The sequence below is a fragment of the Idiotropiscis lumnitzeri genome, chromosome 3 (assembly GCF_059441095.1).
Source record: "Idiotropiscis lumnitzeri isolate Australia: NSW breed Sydney's pygmy pipehorse chromosome 3, RoL_Ilum_1.0, whole genome shotgun sequence".
NCBI classification, from domain to species: Eukaryota; Metazoa; Chordata; class Actinopteri; order Syngnathiformes; family Syngnathidae; genus Idiotropiscis; species Idiotropiscis lumnitzeri.
Genome location: NC_142393.1, coordinates 7,464,509 through 7,484,242, shown reverse-complemented (window position 1 = coordinate 7,484,242; position 19,734 = coordinate 7,464,509). Strand labels below are relative to the sequence as shown.

The window sequence follows — 19,734 nt, the reverse complement described above, 5'->3', positions numbered from 1 at the left end:
CAGATTATGAGGAAGCGTGTCTGCAATTGGCTGCGGGGCTTGAATCGTTGATGTCTGTTGTTGGGTTTGGGAGTAGGAGCGCCTTTTGACAGCAGACTGCTCCGAGCCAACCGTTTCAGCAGCAACAATTTCTGGATTTGTGGGGCATTGACGCGTGGGAGACGAGAGTGTATGAAGGTATGGATGACACGGAGAGATGTTTATTAATGCTTTCTATCTCTTACTAATTTACCTGGTTATTTGAACTTCCATTGTAGTATATGTGCGCCTATTAACGCTCAGTGAATTTCATTATTTGTTTCGTGAGGGTATTGCATTAGCCGTTTAAATAAAATCTGTAATTCAGGGTTATCATGTGCAGTTCTCTTTCTGGTTAATAGAAGAAAGCACCAAGGAAATATTGATGCAGTATTGATTTTGCAATCGCTCATTCTAATTTGATGTTCCTGATGTGTTTCACACATTAAAGTGAATGTTGCTCCTGTTTCCATGTGAAAGAATTGCAAGTGCTAGTGCCGGGAAAACCTTAATGATCATTTATTGCTTTGAACGCACCCTGGGAAGGATAAAGTCTTGTCTTTCCTGGTTTGTGCAAGGTTGATGGGGGGGGAGAAAATGCAAAAAGCTTATAAGGACACTTTGAGGCCATCTTTTGCAGATTTAACAGGGATGATTCTTAAATCAATGCAAGCTTTGGTGTGGGATTTATATTTACTCTTGAGTATTGAATTGCATGGTGTAGACATTCCTGGAATGGTTCTTCATAGAAGTTGAGCTATAAGTATCAGGTGACAAGGGAAAACTGGCCCACTTTGACTGAAACTTCCCCAAATAGTGAGAAAGTACTAATTGGTTAACATTGTTTGCAGTGAGGGGCCTGGAACAAGTTTTTTTTTTTTCACATCGATGTAAATATTTGAGCGTTACTTCTCACGAAAAATCTTCAAAAATCTTGCGAATATTTTGACTTTTGGCATTTGAGCCAGTTGAGCCACAGGCTAAACTCAGGAATTTGACAGACAACACTCAAGTGCACTCACTTTACAGACGCTACAGACTTTGAGGAGACACTTTGAAGCATAAACATTCGTGAAAGACTGTGAAATCAAGTGTGAGAGTGAGCAGAGTGCAAGTTGTTTCTTTTTTATTTTCTACATCAAGAACCAGAATAATTTTTTGCTGCACCATTAATTACAGCACATACAGATGAGATTTCAGTTAAATGTAAAAATCTGACATTTTCAAATGCCTTTCTTAGTGGCATATAAATGATCTGTATGATATCAAATAGAATCTGTCTACGTTTGTATTATGTTATTAATGGGTCATAAATATGATTCTCAAAAATTGTAATATTTCTGAATTCAGAATCTAAACGTAATGGTCACATTTGAGGAGAAAAATGAACACCAATCATAAAAATAAAAAAATTAAAAAAAAAAATTACATTCTCAAAAATGAAATGGAAATTCTCAAATTTCAAAGATATTTTATTTATTTATTTATACTATTTGCATATGGCCCAGTTTTGTCCACCATGATTAAGGAAAGAACAACCAGTGTTAAGAACAAGTGAGATTATAAATTCCATCCATATATATATATATATAGTTGCAGTCAACCAAGGGTCAATTTAAAGTCTTCAATTAATATTCACAGCACGTTTTGAGAATGTGGAATGAAGTTGCAGTGCTAAAAAGCAACCCAAGCAGCATAAAACACAGAACACAAAACAACTCCATCCAGCAGAAAGGCTTGGGCTGACAACAAAATCCAATTATCCTAATTCCAAATAATTCCAATTTTCCTTCTTCATTTCCTTAATTTGATTCCTGTCAGTTTTTTTTTTTTTTTCTTGCCAGATGTGCACTGTAACAAATGACAGACTCCAATTTGTGTGTTGCTATCAAATTACTACAAGTCGTTGTGGTGGCAAGGATGAAACGATTCTAAGCGTGACTTGTGTACTTACAAAGAAAAAAATGACATCAGAGACGTATTTAAATGTCAAGGCAACGGTGATCTTAACGACGTGTGGTGAAACTAACCATGGACCGCTCAACATGCCCTTAAATTCCCGAAATGCCTGACACAACGCATGAGCTCCAATCTAGGCAGCCTTTCCATTCCTGTCATAAGAGGAGGATTACAATGACTACACTAAAAGCACTTAATTAAAAATTCTTCCAGATTAGATGTTTGTGAATTTGGGTGTGTTTTATGTTATATTTTATGTGTTTTGAGCCTACCTTTTTAGTAGCGAAGGACAAATGAAGCTTCATGAAACGCTTGTGATCCTTTTTTTGCTCCCTTAGATGGCACGCTTGGTTTGAAGATGTCGTAGAAATTTAATACATTTCTATAGCGCCAGCCTTTATCTTTAAGATAAGAGCACTATCGAGGGTACGAAAATATCACAAGTGCTTCATGAAGCTTCATTACCTTTAAGCATCTGATCTGGCAGCTTGCCCATGCCCTACCAGACATAAATGCATAACATTCGTCATTATGGTTATAAGTATCCTTGCTGAAGTTTGCTTATATTTTTTTAAATCAACCAAAAGAGAAAAATAATCCCCGTGAGTGGCAAACTTGAAAGCTACTTACCTTGTTTTTTTTTTTTCGTTTTGTTTTTTTAACGCAAGAGTAGTCATAATAGTATAATTTTTTTTTCATATCGGCTTGTTTGCTGTCATACTTTAGTGGCTGCAACTCCCAGAGAGAAATTCCATATGAGTTGTGACATACTTATCCAATAAAGATGATTCTGACTCCAGAACAGTTTCAAAAGGTTTCGTTGCATGGTCCTCACTTTTTGTGCCTTTCTTCTTTCTTTCTTTAGGAGGGCAAGATGAATGTGGAGGCTCTGAGTAGAGCAGAGCTGCTGACACTCCTCAGTATCTTGGAGGGAGAACTCGAGGCCCAAGAGGTGGTCATTCACGCCTTTAGGGTAACTACCTGTACATCACCAACACCTGACTCTCCCTCTAGTGAATAACCGAGAATGCATTTTTTTTTTTTTTAAGACTGAAATGAACCTGTCTCAGCATTACACATGCACAAAGAATGTCACGTAACTGAGAGGGGATGTATAAACAGGAAACCGAGGAAACAGCATGAGTACAGACAATGGTGCAGGATTCGGGATCCACCAATGTCAACATTTTTGCTGTTTGCTCAGTGATTGGAGTGAGTGATTTGTTCTCATTTTGGGGGGGGGAAATGTGAGAATAATCCTGCATGAAATGGAAAATAAGACCAGGAAAGATTTTCCATTGAATTTACAATGAATTCTCATAGAAATGCACATCAGTCTGGTTTTTTTTTTTACATTTTTCTTAACACGTTACCTGCAAGCAGACAATGCTGGACATTTTTGCGAAATGTCCTCAGGTACAAGAACAAAGGCTGAATGAATCTCAGGAAACTTTTATTCTCCACATGGGCTGGGTTGCTTCTCCTTGCGCTGGTCATTCATCACGCTGGAAGTGAGACGGCGCGCTTGGCCCGCAGCGACATTGCTTTGTCGTGTTTGAGGGGTGCTCCCCTCGGGCTCTCTCCGGGTCCATGATTATTTCTCACACTCAGTCGGCAGCAGCTTCTCCATGCTCGGATGGAGCCATTAAATGCTGCTGAATGCCTCGAAAGCACGCTGACGTAACCGGGGATATATGCCGCAAGCAAAGTGAGCGCAATTGCCTTGAGACATTTTTAATCTTGGCTATTTGTGTCTTAAACGTCAGCAGGGCAGATTGGATGCATGTTTGGTTCGAGACAAAAAGGCAAAAGAAGCCAGCAATCGGGTTTATTGTCCGTCCTTTCTTTGTATTTTAAGCTTTGCAGCCTTCCTTTCAGCTTCCCCCACCTCAATCATGTTACACAGCAATATTCCAAGGCAGCGCTCTTAATTAACCATGACCCTTGTCCCATCTGCCCAATCGCACACACACACACACACACACACACACGCACTAGTGGTCTCTGGTGGGCTGTTTGGAGGTTGGGTGTTGACTCTGTGGCGGATGCACAGTCTTCCAAAATCACTGACTTCCGTCCTTGCCTCTGTGGCCTGTTGGGCATATACGTGAAAGCTGTTCTGGCAGCTTTAGGGTTGCTACAAAAGAAGAATTGAACTGGTTTGAATCATAACAAATGGCATTTCTCATATTTGACTTTCCACGTTGCACCTTTAAACTCTCTGTTGAGTTTCCATCACAGAGGAATTGGATAAGCAGTTTCATGAGAGGGAAAAATTCTTGAGAACATGACACCACAACCAGGTCATATTCCAGTGGGAGTGGCCTATCTTTTAACTGGTCTTTATCTAATGGGAAAAGTAAATATCACCTGTTTATCCGTCAGGCATGAATGGGCACAGAGGGCTTGTTACCTGAATGGAATGCCCGCTTTTAAGACATGCAAGTGGGAGCGGTGCTAGTTACGGAACATCTTCCGATTTCTTAGAACAGCAAACGTGAACCTAGAGTTCAGATTTCGATCATGAGTTTTTTAACAGTGTTTTCAAGGTTTTCAAGACTTCGAGAATCCTATGACTTTTTATTTATTTATATTTATTTATTTATTTATTTGTATTTATTTATTTGTATTTATTAGTATTTATTAGTATTTATTTATTTAGATTTTTTTTATTTTTTTATTTGTGTATTTATTTATTATTATTATTTTTTTTTTTTTTATCCTTTAGTCACAAAAAAATGTTTTGAGCATTTTTTTTGTCCTGGACAGCACTTGTCAAAATAGAATAATTAACTACAGTACTTATAATGTTTGCAACAATTTGATTTGCATTACCCAATAAATAACATGTTATAACAGAATCTGATCCAGTTTGCATAAGAAAGTCTAAGTAAAGACAAACAGTAAAGCACAAAAACACAAATTTGACTTTCACTGGTGCCTTGAGAAATGTATCGTACTCTGTAAAAATACGCATTAGCGCTCCTCATAACCAGGAAACACGGAAAATACAAGTGCAAAACATTACTAATTGTTTTGTCCTTCCTTGTTCTTCTTTTGTTGGGTATAAAGGTGCTTGGCAAATGTTGCATTCGCGCCACCAACTTATATTGGCTTTCTGAAAAAGAATCAAATGTTTTGGCCTGACGATATACTGCACGTTTCTCAGAAAGTAATAATTACCGGCGTGAACAAAGTCTGTCTGCCTCCTTCCTCATCGATAACCATTAATGTCTAAATCCGTTAAACATTAATTAGCTGCAGTCTCATTTTACATCCCCTGGGGTGACGTGAGGTTATTTTATTGGTCTGAGGTCTGTGCGCGGCAGCAAAAACTTCAAGCACACGAATCTGCTCCAAAAACCAAACACTGGAAATGTCTTTTCTATTTTTGTCTCTTGTTTTATTTGTTTTGGCGCGTAACAATGGGGCGTAGACATGTTGACCCTGTCTTTAGATCCAGTCTGGTTATGGTTGGCCGATTGATGTCATGCTTAGTTTTTCATCTGAACTACAATCCAGTTTTTGGTTGAAGGCAAAAATTGGAGCATGTGATGATTGCTTAACTTGTGTACACATTTAAATGTTCTCAAGTTTGTGTTTTTTTGGAAGGGATTATTCTGCTGAGAAGCATTTTTTTTTATTCTTAAGACACCAGAAGAAACAACTGCTGGGTACTGGTTTATGTATTTGTGGGACGGTTTTTTTTGGGGTTATTTTTTGTCCATAGTCAAAAACAGAATCATGACAGGCACAAACTTGAAATGTGCATACTCAGATTCACTCGGTGACGCACACAGGTGCACCCCGATCCATTCATCCTCATGTATTACTTAATGCGTCCCGCAGTTATTGTTCAGCAGCAAAAATGAAAGACTTGACTGTACATGCGTAACAGGAGAAATGCACTATAATAACACTGTAATGACCACACCAACAGCAGACTTCCCACTGAGGAAACACGACTCCGTGGCTTGTTCTCATCTCATCACAAGGCTGCGATTGTGCCTTTCGGCGATAGTTAACCGACTGACAACAGATCCCTGCAGGTGTAGGTCAGGTTGTCAATCACGTTAGTGGCCGGATGTGAAACAAGCTGATGAAAAGACAGCCGAAGACTGTCTAGCATGCCTATTCCGGTCGCAAAACTATTCCAGGAATGAGTTGAGGGAGAAAAGATTAGTTCCTTTCGAGGTTTTGAATGTGAAGACATCTGTCATCAATGGCTGCAGAGAAGAGAGTCTTGCAACATTCTCATAAAAGAAAGCACACCCTGTTATTATGAGTACCGTTTGTTACGGCCAAAAGACGCACTGTATCAAAGAGCGCAGCACCAGTTGAGGGTGCTATTTCTGTGTTTAATACTTATACTGGGCGCGTCGCACGACGAGGCGGATGGTAGTCGCGCATGCTAGCTCGCGCATGCTAGCTCGCGCATGCTAGCTCGCGCATGCTAGCTCGCGCATGCTAGCTCGCGCATGCTAGCTCGCGCATGCTAGCTCGCGCATGCTAGCTCGCCCATGCTAGCTCGCGCATGCTAGCTCGCGCATGCTAGCTCGCCCATGCTAGCTCGCCCATGCTAGCTCGCCCATGCTAGCTCGCCCATGCTAGCTCACGCATGCTAACATGCACTCTGAAATACAGATGAACAGGCTCAATGGTCGAGAGAGTTGCTCAGTCCATATAATAGGCGTGTCGCAATACAAGGCGCCTCGTTTGTTTTGGGGGAGATTTGGGACTTTTCGGTGCGCCTTATGGCCGTGAAAATACGGTACAACTATCCTGCATCCCAGGGAGCTAGAAAAATGTTTTTCTGTTGTACTCATTATAGTACAGAACAACTTGCTCACAGGTAAATATATTATGGGGTGCGCACACACACACACACACATACACCCCCCCCCCCGCACCCACACATACACACACACACACACACACGCACATGCACGTGCACGCAAGAAGGAAAAAGACGGACATTGTGCACCCGCTCTCACAATGAAGCCGAGTGGGTCAGACAACGGAGACAATGGCTGGGACTGAAGGCATTGAGATTTGAGCCAGTGTCTTTGTGCAACTTTTCTAATCTCTTCTCTGAGGGTCACATTCTTTGTTCAACCAGAGACGGAGATTCAAATTGAGAGTCTTTACTGTTGCCCCGGGGGTGTACGAGTGTGTGTTTACATTGTGGGAGTCTTTGAGCAAGCGGAAAAAGAAACGCCGCCAGAGTGCGACATTTCTGAGAAGTGATGATAAATCGGTGGAAGAATTTGTTGCATTTGTGTTTGGGAAAGGAGGATGATGGGGTCCTTTACGGGCATTCTTGATGTGATGTGTGATAACATGATTCAAAGTCTCACTTTATTTCTTGTCATCTGCTTCTTTTTGATAACAGTTCAGTATATGTCAAATTAGAAGATAGAATACCATCGACATTCGTTTGATTTCATGGCCTGGTCATTCACCCCTGCGTCTCTTGGGAGGAATTAACATCTGCTTTTGGAAGGGGTGTATAATCTCACCCTTTTGTGTTTTGGTTGTGGGGAAAGACCATCTGCTTGTGCTCACACTTAGAATAACATCTCTGCATTGATTTCCTTTACACAGACACAGGCACACACACACACACACAGTTGGATAGCGAACGGGCTGGCCTCCACATAGCGAAAATCAGCATGTAATTGACACCCATTGAAATGTATTGGGGAGGGAAAAAAAATAATATTTTCAATTTTGGGGTTTTCCACCAAAAGCGTGAGGGGAAAGGAGCAAAGGAATAAAAAAAATCAGGAAGATAATATATCTCCAAAAACATTTTCTCAAACACCTTTTACTGTGTATATAGTGCATCCTGAGTTTACAAAGTTTGTTTCTCTCACCCTTTATCTTTCAATCATCTATTAAAATACAGAAGTCATACAGTCAGTAAATGTTTGTATAATTTCAATCAGGGTTTTATTCTCCTGATTCCGATGTCGATCATCTACGGATCACTTGGGTTAACGACACATTTCAATTTTTGAGCTGCTCACTAACAGTTAACTTTTCTGTTAATTTTGAATCAGATTAAAACAAAACAAAAAAAAACATTCTATCCAAATATACATCACTTTAATATACAGAGAATGGACATGATGTCATGATCTGTATTTGTTGTTTTTGGTTTCGTGTTTAGTTTCATGTTTTGGCCTCGTGTTCCTGTGTCTTGTCTCGTCAAGTCTATTGTGTCCATCTGTGTTCGGTTACCCAAGCCCTTGTGTTAACCAATCAGGTCCTTCCAACCTGCCATGTCTTGTCCAGGTGCTCCTTGTTGTCTCGTCAATTTGTGTGTATTTAGTTCCCTGGTTGCTTTCACTTCTTGTTGGTCCATTGTCACTTGTCGCTGTCGATATCCTTCTCTGTCTCCTATTAATTGTCTGTCGTCCGGTTCTTTGAGTTTTTTAGTTTTCTCAGTCACACTCTTTAGTTCTTTTCTAGTCCTTGTTTTTTTTTATCCTTGTTATTTTGCTTTTGTAATCTATTTGTTGCTCCCAATGCCTTGCTTGCCTTTGTATTTTTCAATTAAACACCATTTAAGTTATCCAATCCTCGCCTCCCTGCGTTTGGGTCCTCTTCAAACCCCACCCCAACGTGACACATGATTTTAAATTGAACCAACTGAAAATGCACACCCATATGTCGTAACATATGATTCAGTTGCTGGTTTGAACTATAACGTGCAGTGTTGAGGAAAGGGAGAAGGGATGTGTAAAGGACTATGGTCTTATTAGCGAATTTGTTTTGCAATACCGGACTTTTCTTTTGACTTCCTGTTGGGTTGTTTTACTTTGAAGGACCACGGAAGTGGATAACGACTGACTGGATGGTAATTGACAGTGCGTTTCAAGACGATTCGGAAGAAAGAAAAAAAAAAAGGATTCTCAGACGACAAGATTGATAATTTAAAGATATTTAGCCCGGTTGAAAGTGGCAATAAGGTGAATATTTGTGTTTATCTGTCTACAGATTTAGGTTTGTGATTCGAATATGCCTTTAATAAAGTGCACTTTGCATGTATAGAGATAATTGAAACTCAGGGCGTCATGTTTGTTTATTTTCTAGCTCTTACGGCGTAAGAGGTTTTGTGTACGAGACAAAAAGAATTAAAGGAAAAACTTCGGCCCCACCAGTAAAACTTCATTATTTCAACCGACCCTACAGGATGTCATATTTCTCACCGTCTGCTTTCTCATTGACCGCAACCAGCAAATTGCGCGCTATGGGTGATCGTTTTTTTTCTTTTATTTTTTTTCCAAGGAAATTGGCAAATCACAATTTGTGGCCGATCGAACGGAGCGCCACTAATTAAAACACTTTTAGATAAAACAATTAAAAAAGTTACAAAAATGTATTCTTAATGAATTAATCCATTTAAAAAAATTAAAAAGAAGACAATTCAAGGCGGTTATGGTTGCAAAATAGTCTGTGTTATTTATAACCACAAAAACCACATTGGTCGAGACGTACGTCAATCAAGGATAGGCTGGAAATCTCAGCATGAACTACATTTGACCTGATTGAGTGGTCAGGTTTTTGGTTTTGAGTTGGATGAAGCTCCTCCTTAAAGAAGTCTTGAAGTATGGAAAGTGGCTCGCTGACCTAAATAGAGTACTGTAACCGTCACTGTCAGTATATCAATGTCAGCTGTGAAATGTCGTAACATTCCTTTTTGCGTGTCGTTTAGGCTCAACACAAAGATTCTTTCATCCAAGAGCGTTATGGCCAGTATGACCTCAGCGATCCATTTCTGGCCTTGCAACGGGACAGCACAGCAGCAGAGAACCAAAACACACTCGCCCAGTCTCATGCAAACCTGCAGGGGCAAGGAGTGGGCCCAAACCCGTTGGCCGTGCTCAAACTGGTCATGGCCCATTGCAAGAGGATGCAGGAAAGGATGATGAGACAGTTGGCAGCGACTGAGAGCAGACACAGAAGGGTAATTAATCCACACAATTTTTTTTTTTTAGGTTGTAAAACGCTCACCCAGCTGCACTTCGACGATGATTCCAAATTCCCAGGAAGTGTCACAATGAGACTCGCACAAGAGCCTGATTGTGTGTGTAGAGAGCTTCGTGTTTTACACACTGCAATGAAATCCCTCCCCAACCACACCCAGCGTTAGAGGGATCTAAAGCTTAGATGAGTTCTTGAAGAGGTTCGCAGGTTCATGGGAATTTTCCATCCATCCATCCATTTTTTTTTTTGAAGCACTTATCCTTGCAAGGGTCACAGATGAGATGGAGTTTATGCCAATTGACTTCGGGCGAGATAGATCACTCACTGGGCACATATATAAACAATCATAGTCTAGAACAGGTGTGGGCAAACAACGGCCTGGGGGCCACATGCGGCCCGTTAAACGTTTTAATCCGGCCCGCCGAACTTGAAAAGAATTTAATGAATAAATCTTGTTAATGTTTTATTTTCTAAATACTGTTGTTTTTCAAAGACATATATATTGTTGTAATGCTTTTGTTCACTTTCATTTAAAATTAAAAGTATTTTTTTTTCTCAGATGAGGTGAGGTTACCAAAACACTCCATCCATCTGCTCCTGGTCCAGCTCCTCTGTCAAATTTTAAAATCCATAGTGGCCTGCCAATCAAAAAGTGTGTGGGTCATCTCCAGCCATTCAGACTTCCTCCCACATTCCAAAAACTTCCCCGGTTATTTGAAGACTATATCTATTGTCTATAGGTGTGAATGGTCTTTTTTTTTTAATATGTGCTCTGTGATTGGCTGGCAACCGGTCCAGGGTGGACCTTGCCTCTTGCCCAAAGTCAGCTGCAATTAGGCTTCAGCGCACTCGACTCGAGTGAGGATTAGCGGGATTGAAAATGGATGTATGGCTGGATTGTTACCAACACCTTATAGGTATTTTTTTCTTTGATTTGTAAGTTTTATGAAGGTTAGGTATGAGTGATGGATTTATGAAGCTTCATGAAGCACTTTTACCTGTAGATAGCACTCTTGTTTAGCTTTTATCCTTAAACCAAGGGTAAGGAAGGTCATATTAGATTTGGAAATAAATCAGTGTAAAAAAAAAATATATAATAATAATAAAACAATAAATTATTCTCAAATTTTGAAAAAAAAATTTCATTTTCCTCATTGTTAATCTCTATTAAAGCAGGTGCTCCTCTTGTTTGTGTTTGTGTTTGACAGATGATCGCTGATCTGGCGGAAGAAAAACTGCGGCATGCCCATGAATCTGCACAGAGTGACAATTTCTCCTTGATACTACAAACGGAAAGAAATGAACTGCTGCAACAGGTGCTGACCCACAAAATACAGTTGCTATGGATGGGATTTTGTTCAACTTGATACTTGACCTAGGAAAGCCGAGGAGATAATGTTGCTTTTATTTTTCTTCTTTCCTTCTCCTTTTTTTGCCTGTCTGTTTTTTCATCCTGCTGAAAGCTTTGATTTACTGTAAAAAAAAAAAAAAGCAGGGAGGTCGCAGGAAAGCATCAGTGGTCTCCATTGTCTAACTCAGTGGGGCGGGCAGGGCTTTAAAAGTTCAAGAGCATACACAGGCACCATTACGCACACGCACATGGCTGTTGGAGAGGAAACAGATGAGGAAGAGGTCTTTGTTTAGTTGTCCTGCTTGGCGTTTATGGCTTCAGGAAACTTGAGCTAATGGATCTACACGTCTGCTCAGCTCAAGCACACATGCCCGAGTGCAGCGTCAGATGCTACATTAGGGCCTTACGTAAGACGGCGTTAGGCGGTTTTCCTCAGTCTTTCCTGTGTGAGTAGATATAGTCCATTTTATACCTTCGCCAAGCTGTTGAAGCAAGATAGCCAGCCTTTAATTATTCAAAGATACAGTGATAAAAAAGAAATTACATACAACACCCCAATAGATTTGTTAGAAAAGCTTTAGTTGTTTTATGGTATAGTCAACGACAAAATATTACCCCAAGTGTTGATTGTAATTGAGATTTGTCAATTTGCACACATGTAAATGACATCTAACGAATCAATGTGTAGGAAGAAATACAAAAGTCAAGCAAAAGCTGAATTTCAAGAGGTACAAATTTTGAAACATAAATCCCATGTTAAACTACAAGCACTAGTCTAAATCGGGCACGTCATTTTTGTGGAAAAGCCAGTCAATAATTGTTTGTTCAAAAATTCTTCAATTAATTTTAAAAGGGGTGGATTGGTAACAAATAAATGGTAATATCTTATATCTCAATGTTGTTAAAAGTCAAGAAAATGTGCTAGAAACAAGAAGTTGACGCTCGTGATTTCGCCTTCGCGGGCCACATAAAATGAGGCCGTGGGCCAGATCTGGCCCCTGGGCCTTGAGTTTGACACCTGTGCTCTAAATGATGTAATAATAGGTCTAACTCTATGTAGAGAGGTGTACTTGTGTGTACAATTCAGCTTTTTACTAGCCCGTGCTGCGATTCAACACGGCAGGGTTATTCTGCCACCTGGTGGCCATAAGCGGCCTTGTTTTACTCACCAATGCTCTTCTCCTTCCAGCTTGAAATTCAGCGTGCAGCAGTGCAGCGCTTGGAGAGAGAACAGGATCAGACCGTGAGCCAGGCAGAGGAGTCACTGAGCCAGCAGCAGCAGCTTTCATCCACTCTCGGCTTGGAGCTCCAGAAAGCCAGGAGCCGAGCAGAGGAGGAGGCCCAGAAGGTCTTGGAACTCCGGACTCTGCTCCAAGAGGAGACGGGAGCGGTGGAAAAGCTACAGGGGCTCCTTGAGGAGGAAAAGGGTAGGGCATCGGAGCTTGAGGCTCAATCGAAGAAGAATCTTGCTGATTTTACCGCTGAGCATGAGCAACTGAAAGCAAGTCTTATGAAGGAAGAGGAAAGGAGTAAGGACCTGAGGAGACAACTTGAACAGCTAAAAAAGAAATTGGCTGAAACTAGCGAGTCCAAAGAGGGGCCAAAGGAGGCACGGACGGTGATAAAAGAGCCACCCTCTAAGATGATAGCCGAGCCTGATGGAAAAGTAATTGTCTCTGCAAAAACGTCCTCACTACTAAAGGTCAATGGCCATCAGAACCTGAAAGAGACCGAGGCAGCTCAGGACGCGAAGGGAACAGAAAATACAGCGGTGCTGGAAAACGGGGCTGGAGCAAGCTTACATTCTCCTCTCCATCCTCATCCTCAGACTGTCACTCACTCTCCCTCCAGCACTGCCTCCTCTTCCCTCTCCTCTTCTCCCATTTCCTCACCCGTTTTGGTCAAACATTTCAACAGTCCCGGTTTCCATCAGTCCTCCTATCAGGCGGGAGTCAATCAGCGATTCCAAGCTGCCAGACACAAGTTCCAAACCCAGGCGGAGCTGGAGCAGCAACAGCACGGTGGCCCTCTTTCCCCCAGGGACCTCTCACCCACCACTTCTCCCAACCCTCCTCCACCAGAGCATAGTGCAGCCAAGCAGCTGGCCCGCAACACGGTCACACAGGTGCTGTCCCGGTTCACTAGCCAGCAGGCTGGTGTCAAGCTGGTACCGATGAGCAGCTCTCCATTTGGTACAGACTACCGGAATGTCTCCGCATCGCCTCCAGGAGGGAGGTCACCTTCTGGTCCGCTATCTCCAGGTATCCGTTCCCCCCTTACCCCTCGATCAGAGAGGACTCACCCTCCTCCAATTCCTCCCAAGAAACCAGGCATAAGTCCGACTCCTGGTTCTCCAAGTCATTCCGCCCGAACCAGCCTGTTCCCCGAACTTTCAGGCGACTGCAGCAGTGGACAAGAAGGAGCAGCAGAACCTGACCTGGTTTTACCTTCTACGAGTTAACGCCCACATCACACTGACAGATCGTGATGGGCAAATGAAGCTTCATGAAGCACTTGTGATGATTTTGGACTCCTTTAGATGGCACTCTTTCTTTACAGATGCAGTGGAAGTTCAATACATTTCCTTTGGACTAGTCTTTATCTTTAAACCAACAGCACTATCTAGAGAATTAAAAAAAAATCAAGTGCTTCATGAAGCTTCATTTTCCTATCACTTCTGATGAACCCTAAAATAAATTTCTACTTGCAACATTACCTGCGCTATGTAAAATTCATCAACATTTTGCACAGCCGTTTCTTTGGAGGACTGCACAGATCGGTAGAGCCAGCCAGAGAATATAAGCTAGCTAGCGTCAGCATGTTTAGATTAGAATGGTTAGCGCTGGCACAAGAATGAAGTGCAAGAGTAAGGAATCTTCTGTGATTGGTGCCGTTCTCTGTGTGTGTGTGTTCCTAAAATTCCACAGAGTATCAAATCTGGGACTGACATCCATAGATGACTAACAGCAAAATAAAAACATTCTGCTCACGTCATAGCGAGCAACTACCTCACTACAACTGTAAACGATAAGTAAGCTCTGTGAGACTGTTGAGAAGCGACAACCTCGGTGTGCTTCTCAAGGTGGGCAGGTTAACACTTTCAGGATGTGTTGTACTTGATGGGCATCGTCGCACAATCGCACAATCGTCACGAAGAAAGCAGAGCAAATACAGTTAGGATGCCTTGAACCTGACGAGGCCGCAGATTGATTTAAGAACGGTCACAGCGCTATTGCTGAATGCTGAAAAAATAAGTCAGAAAGACACAATAGGAGAAAAATGTTTGATGCAAAACTGTTTTAGTTGTCGGGACGAAAATAAAGTAGTTCTTAGAATGCATCCCATCAAAAGATAGGCAACTTGTTTTATTTAAAGGCTGTTTCATAGTACACTGTAAATCAAATGCAGTCAAGAAAATGATTGCACTTTAAGTACATCGAGACTACACTGCAGTACTGGAAAAACAAAAAGTTAATCAGGGAAACAGACGCTAACAAAATAGAAAAAAACGATGTCATGTTGATTCTTGCGACGATTGCAGCCATTTCTGTGTCCAATTTATTGTACGGATTGGATTTGCTTTAGGTTCATTTGTATGTTCGCAACACTGTCTTTACTCAGCTTTGTAACCAACAGCGCAAGATCTGCTTCTAGAGATTAATTATCTCACTCACACAACTCAAGACGAACGCAAACGGGATGAATTTGGAATCAGATCAATTCCTGTGGTTAAATAATTGAATATTTTAGCCAACAATACATCAAAGTATAAATAAACTGCAATTTTGTATCCACTGTGTACCAAATTCTTGTCATCAGTTTTATACACATTCAGATGCCAAACATAAGACGCTTGCATGTGTGCAATAACAAAAATCCAGCAATTTTTTTCTCTCCTTTAATTCATACAACAGAATGGGGCAGTACATGCAACACATAAGTGATCAGCACACACAGTTGGTACCAGTCTGAGGGTTTAACATAGCATCCATCCAAAAATGTCCCCTTTGAAGTATCCGTATCTTGTTAATGTTTGATGTGGCCCGACAGAAGTTGACATCTTGCTTTGCATGGCAACTGATTTATGCGCATTGACCGACACGTCGTTTGTTACAGTACAACATTTCATGGCTCCAAAAGAAAGCAGCTTATTCAAATAGAAGTGTGCATCCGTGGGTGGGAAAGGTGCTGCCTCTAAACTGGAATATGCTGAAGCGTGGAGAAGAATACGTGTTTTCGTATTTCAGTCAAAACACGGGAGGACCACTTAAAAATGTACAGTACACGGAGGTTTACATTGCAGGAGCAGAATTCTGCAAAGGATTGCCCTACTTCCAATTGCTGATACTAACTCAAAACGTCCAACCGATGAATTTCACCACTATTGCATCGATAAATTCTTCTTCGCCCCTACATTGTGTATAGTTATTAAAACAATGTCAATCACCTCACAACGCGTTCCAAAATTCACGCAACAGACTTTCTTGCGACAAAACTTTCTCAAATGATGTTCTGTTTCTCACGTGTTGATTCTGCGTACACTTTATCAATATGCTTTTCGGACGCAATTAAGCAAACTCTTTTCTTTTACGGTTGTTTTGAAGAAATCCGGAGCGCAGCCCTGCACCCTGACCCAACAACCACTTCCTGCTTACTATGACGTGACGATCTCCTTAAGTACGGTTCTCCCCCAATCACACATGCGTATGTGTTCCAGTCTGCGAATCGTTCCGTTTTTTTGGTTTTTTTTTGATGAGATGTTTCCGTTGATTCCTTGCCCCAAACTGATATCGTTTTGCTTTGGCTAAGTCCAGTGGAGCGAGAATCTCCCTGGCCCAGTCCCTGACCTTCCACTAGACATTCTGCATCTCCTTGCCAATTTTGTAACTGAGGATTTTATTCCAGTCGATCTTGGTGCGCGTGACGGGCAGCTGGCGACGTAGAGCCTTAAAGGTGGTGTCAGACATGGCCTGGTAGTTCTCACTGATTGCACTCTGGTGGCGAAAATGGAGGGGAATACGTTACTACGACTGTGCAGATGATATTTTTTACATAAAGCCTCTCATGAAACTAACTTTGACCTGAGAGCAACTTACCTGGTAGTCATTTTCAGCATGTTCGATAATGTCAACAAATTCCTTAGCTGTCTGAGTTTCACTCTGAAACACAAGGAAGCCATTCCACTTATAATCTTAAAAAAAAAAAAAATGACTAATGTAGTGTGACCATCCAGAATGACAGGGGCGCTGGTTTACTTACAGTCACTGATATTGATTGCTCAACCTCTTTATGACTAACCAGCTGCACATTACCGTTTTCGTAGTAGTGTACCTAGAAACAGGAGCAGCAATGTTAGTCTTGAGCCTTCCATTCACCTTTACCTATTTCACCACTCAAACAAAAAGGTACACCAAGGTCAGCTCACCTGGATTTTCAACACTCCCACCACCTGTGCAGTCGACTGCCCGATGGTAAGCTTCCACTCTGACCTACAGCGACCATTCCTGTTTGGCAATCAAAGATCCATCATTATATTTATAGGCTGTTTCACTGATCTAACAGCCAGTGGTTTGCACATACTCGAGTACATACCAAGCTATTAGATATTTTTATTTTTTTTAATTATAAAATACCAAAAGTTTTTGGGCTGAAACTGATGTCCCTCGATGCAGGCTATGATCGTTTGCTGACCATCAACGGTTTTGCCATATACCTGTGACACACAAATTATACAAATCAAATCATCTTTTCCCATTGAAATTGAATGGAAAAACCATGACTCCAGTCCAGTCCCACATTGTGCGTGTCTTGGCCACCAGGGGGCAGTATCATAAAGACACCAGACGAATGCTATGTTCACACTGCAGCTCAATTCAGCTTTTCTTTTACCCATATGCTACACATATTTTTTTTTCATGCCGTGTGGATAGTAAAATTTAGATTATGGCTACTGTTACTGTCAGACAGTACTGTTATTCAAATACTGGTTTGGTAACATTGCAACAGACTATTTGTTAGCCTGTGTACGATTGTTTTTTTTTTTTAGCCTATGGTGCTAGCATGGAGCTAGTGTAGTGTGCTATTGATTTAACTATACCATGTGCAATACTCCTTGTTTAATGTTTACTTTGACAGTACATAGAGCTGGGAGTGACAATAAACAACTTGAAGACTTTAAAAAAAATAAATAAAATGTGTTCACTATCTGCTAACTACCAGGTCACTCAAGGTATTATCGTATTACTTTGGAGCGCTCGTATGCGACTCACTGTGCAGACTCCAGTGGGGTAGTGCTCTTTGACATAGGCACTAAGGGCAGTGTCACAGGAATCCCTCCAGGCTTTAAGAGACGCGTCGCCTTCATAGGGCTGCACGTCGCTCACTTCTTTGCGAAGGTGGTCAAAGCGGAAAGACAAGTTGTTGCGAGGGTCCAGAAAGCGCCCCTGACCCAGGTCACCATGCTCTGTAATCAGGACCTGTGAATAAGGAAGTTGTAAAAAAAAAAGAAAAGAAAAGAAAAAAAAAGTTTCTGGGATGAAGAAGGGAAGCTTGTGACGACACATACCGGGTCTTCAAAGCCATCAAGTCGGGCAGGTGTGAACTGATCCATGTTGTACTGGGCAAAGGAGCTGAACACAAGGGGTAGATGCAATCATAGAGTTAGGATTTATCATGTTATGTGATGTCTCTTGTGCCATAAAAAAAATACAAATCTTACTGTGATGCTCCCTCCCTGAGGAGGGTATCATTGTCAAGAAGAAGCCGCACATCTGTAAGGACAAAAATCATAAATTGAAATAATAAAGATAACCAAATCTCAGGGGGCTCCCTCCAAATACGTTGGATGGAACTGTGTTCAATATAAGTGTCATAAAATTACAGATTTATTTTATTATGACTGGCAGCAGTTTTAGCCCAAGCGCACAAACTCTGCTATATCCTGTTGAATTAAGAGTAAGTGGCCACCAAATACAAAAAGTTATTAAAATGACTAGACTAGAATACATTGTAAAAATTTATTGACTAATTTTACACCAAACTATTAAATGACAAAACTAATTGATGAGAAAGGTTTGAGCAAAATAACCCGGACATCATTGTTTTATTCCCATATTTGAACATCTACACACACAAAAAAAAAAACAAGAAAAAAAATTACAATTATCATATTTGGCACACTTCACATGTTCAAACAAACTACAGGAAATTAAAGACTAGTTATACCCGTCTAAATATTTAAATGCATATATAAATACAATATACTCAGTGAATAAATGTGTCCAAATACTCCAAACTGAGAGACCTCTCTTACCATTAAAGACCTCATTGAACTCTCCTGGGGGCGCACGGGTCACAAAGTTGGCTGCAATGCGAACCTTTCAGACCAAAAATAGAAGCACAGTATGACCATTAAATTGTCCAGGTTTAAAAAAAACCCCAATGTATTAATGCAACTACACATTGGTTCTGCTGTCTACAAATATGCTCGTGTTGTGTTATATATGCATATTGTACATTTCACATCCCAGTGACACTCAATTATGCCCAAAATGTAGGATGATTAGGAGCAACCGGATTTTGTGACAGTGCAAATGTTTAAATTGTTTCCTTTAACTGGTATTATGTTAACAAGTGCACATTAATGCCAATGGGACCGTGCACTGTCACATTATCTTGCAGATAAAAACAATAACAAACGTGGGTCTTAATCGTTGCAGCCTTCCAACATTGACTCCCACTTTGATTCCAGGGGTTGTCCACTTGGCTCCATCTAAACTAAACGTCCTGAAATGGGGACTTCGAGTCATGTGAGGCTACCAAATATTTGAGTTGCAACTGTACCCCTCTGACCCGAGTAAACCTTCCCCATTGGCTGACATGCATCCGGGTGAATGCTGACGAGAAGAACTAACGGAAAATTAACGCGTTTACTCAGTTGTAACGGCGATGCATTGTATGCGATAATTAAACAATATATCACATTAATTATCTAGCCAAAATAAAGCTAGCTGGGGATGCTTTACCAGCAACACTGGCTAAATGATATACGAAAGCTATCTTTACAATCGTATTTGTCATTGCACCTTCCCCCCCCATTGTTTGTGAACTTTACTTGTTAGCCAACAAAAGCAATCGGAGGTGTGAATCAAAGAAGTTTTCAAGGTTCAAACCTTCTCCTCGTCTGACAGCGGCTCCTCAAAGTCAGCCATCTTGGCTCATTGTGACCCCACCTACTCGCTCGGACCGATGGAAGCGATGCGATTGTTATGCGTGCAAGTACGAGGGAAATGGTGGCGTGTCCTATCTAAAAAGAAAACACCATATTTCTCTGTGACGAACATTTACAAGTATCATCGCCAACATTTAAAGGACAAAAAAAAAGAAAGTACGATTTATAAGGGGGGCAGGGGGGG

The 19,734-nt window shown here is 41.2% G+C and overlaps 2 protein-coding genes across 2 annotated transcripts; one reads left to right on the top strand and one right to left on the bottom strand.

Annotated features, from left to right (window-relative positions):
• Positions 1-71: 71 nt before the first annotated feature.
• Positions 72-14,298, top strand: cttnbp2nlb (CTTNBP2 N-terminal like b). The gene is made up of 5 exons (XM_088289924.1): positions 72-177; positions 2,843-2,950; positions 9,698-9,949; positions 11,178-11,285; positions 12,510-14,298. Exons 1-5 carry the CDS (start codon positions 172-174, stop codon positions 13,779-13,781), a joined length of 1,746 nt encoding a protein of 581 aa, XP_088146050.1. The 5' UTR covers positions 72-171; the 3' UTR covers positions 13,782-14,298.
• A 366-nt stretch (positions 14,299-14,664) lies between these two features.
• Positions 14,665-19,693, bottom strand: capza1b (capping actin protein of muscle Z-line subunit alpha 1b). Its single transcript, XM_088289926.1, has 10 exons — positions 19,492-19,693; positions 18,633-18,696; positions 18,039-18,090; positions 17,886-17,949; positions 17,590-17,796; positions 16,954-17,033; positions 16,746-16,824; positions 16,580-16,651; positions 16,417-16,479; positions 14,665-16,314 (listed from the first exon to the last, which is right to left on the bottom strand). The coding sequence occupies exons 1-10, from the start codon at positions 19,528-19,530 to the stop codon at positions 16,174-16,176; spliced, it is 861 nt and encodes a 286-aa protein (XP_088146052.1). The 5' UTR covers positions 19,531-19,693; the 3' UTR covers positions 14,665-16,173.
• Between the last annotated feature and the right edge of the window lie 41 nt (positions 19,694-19,734).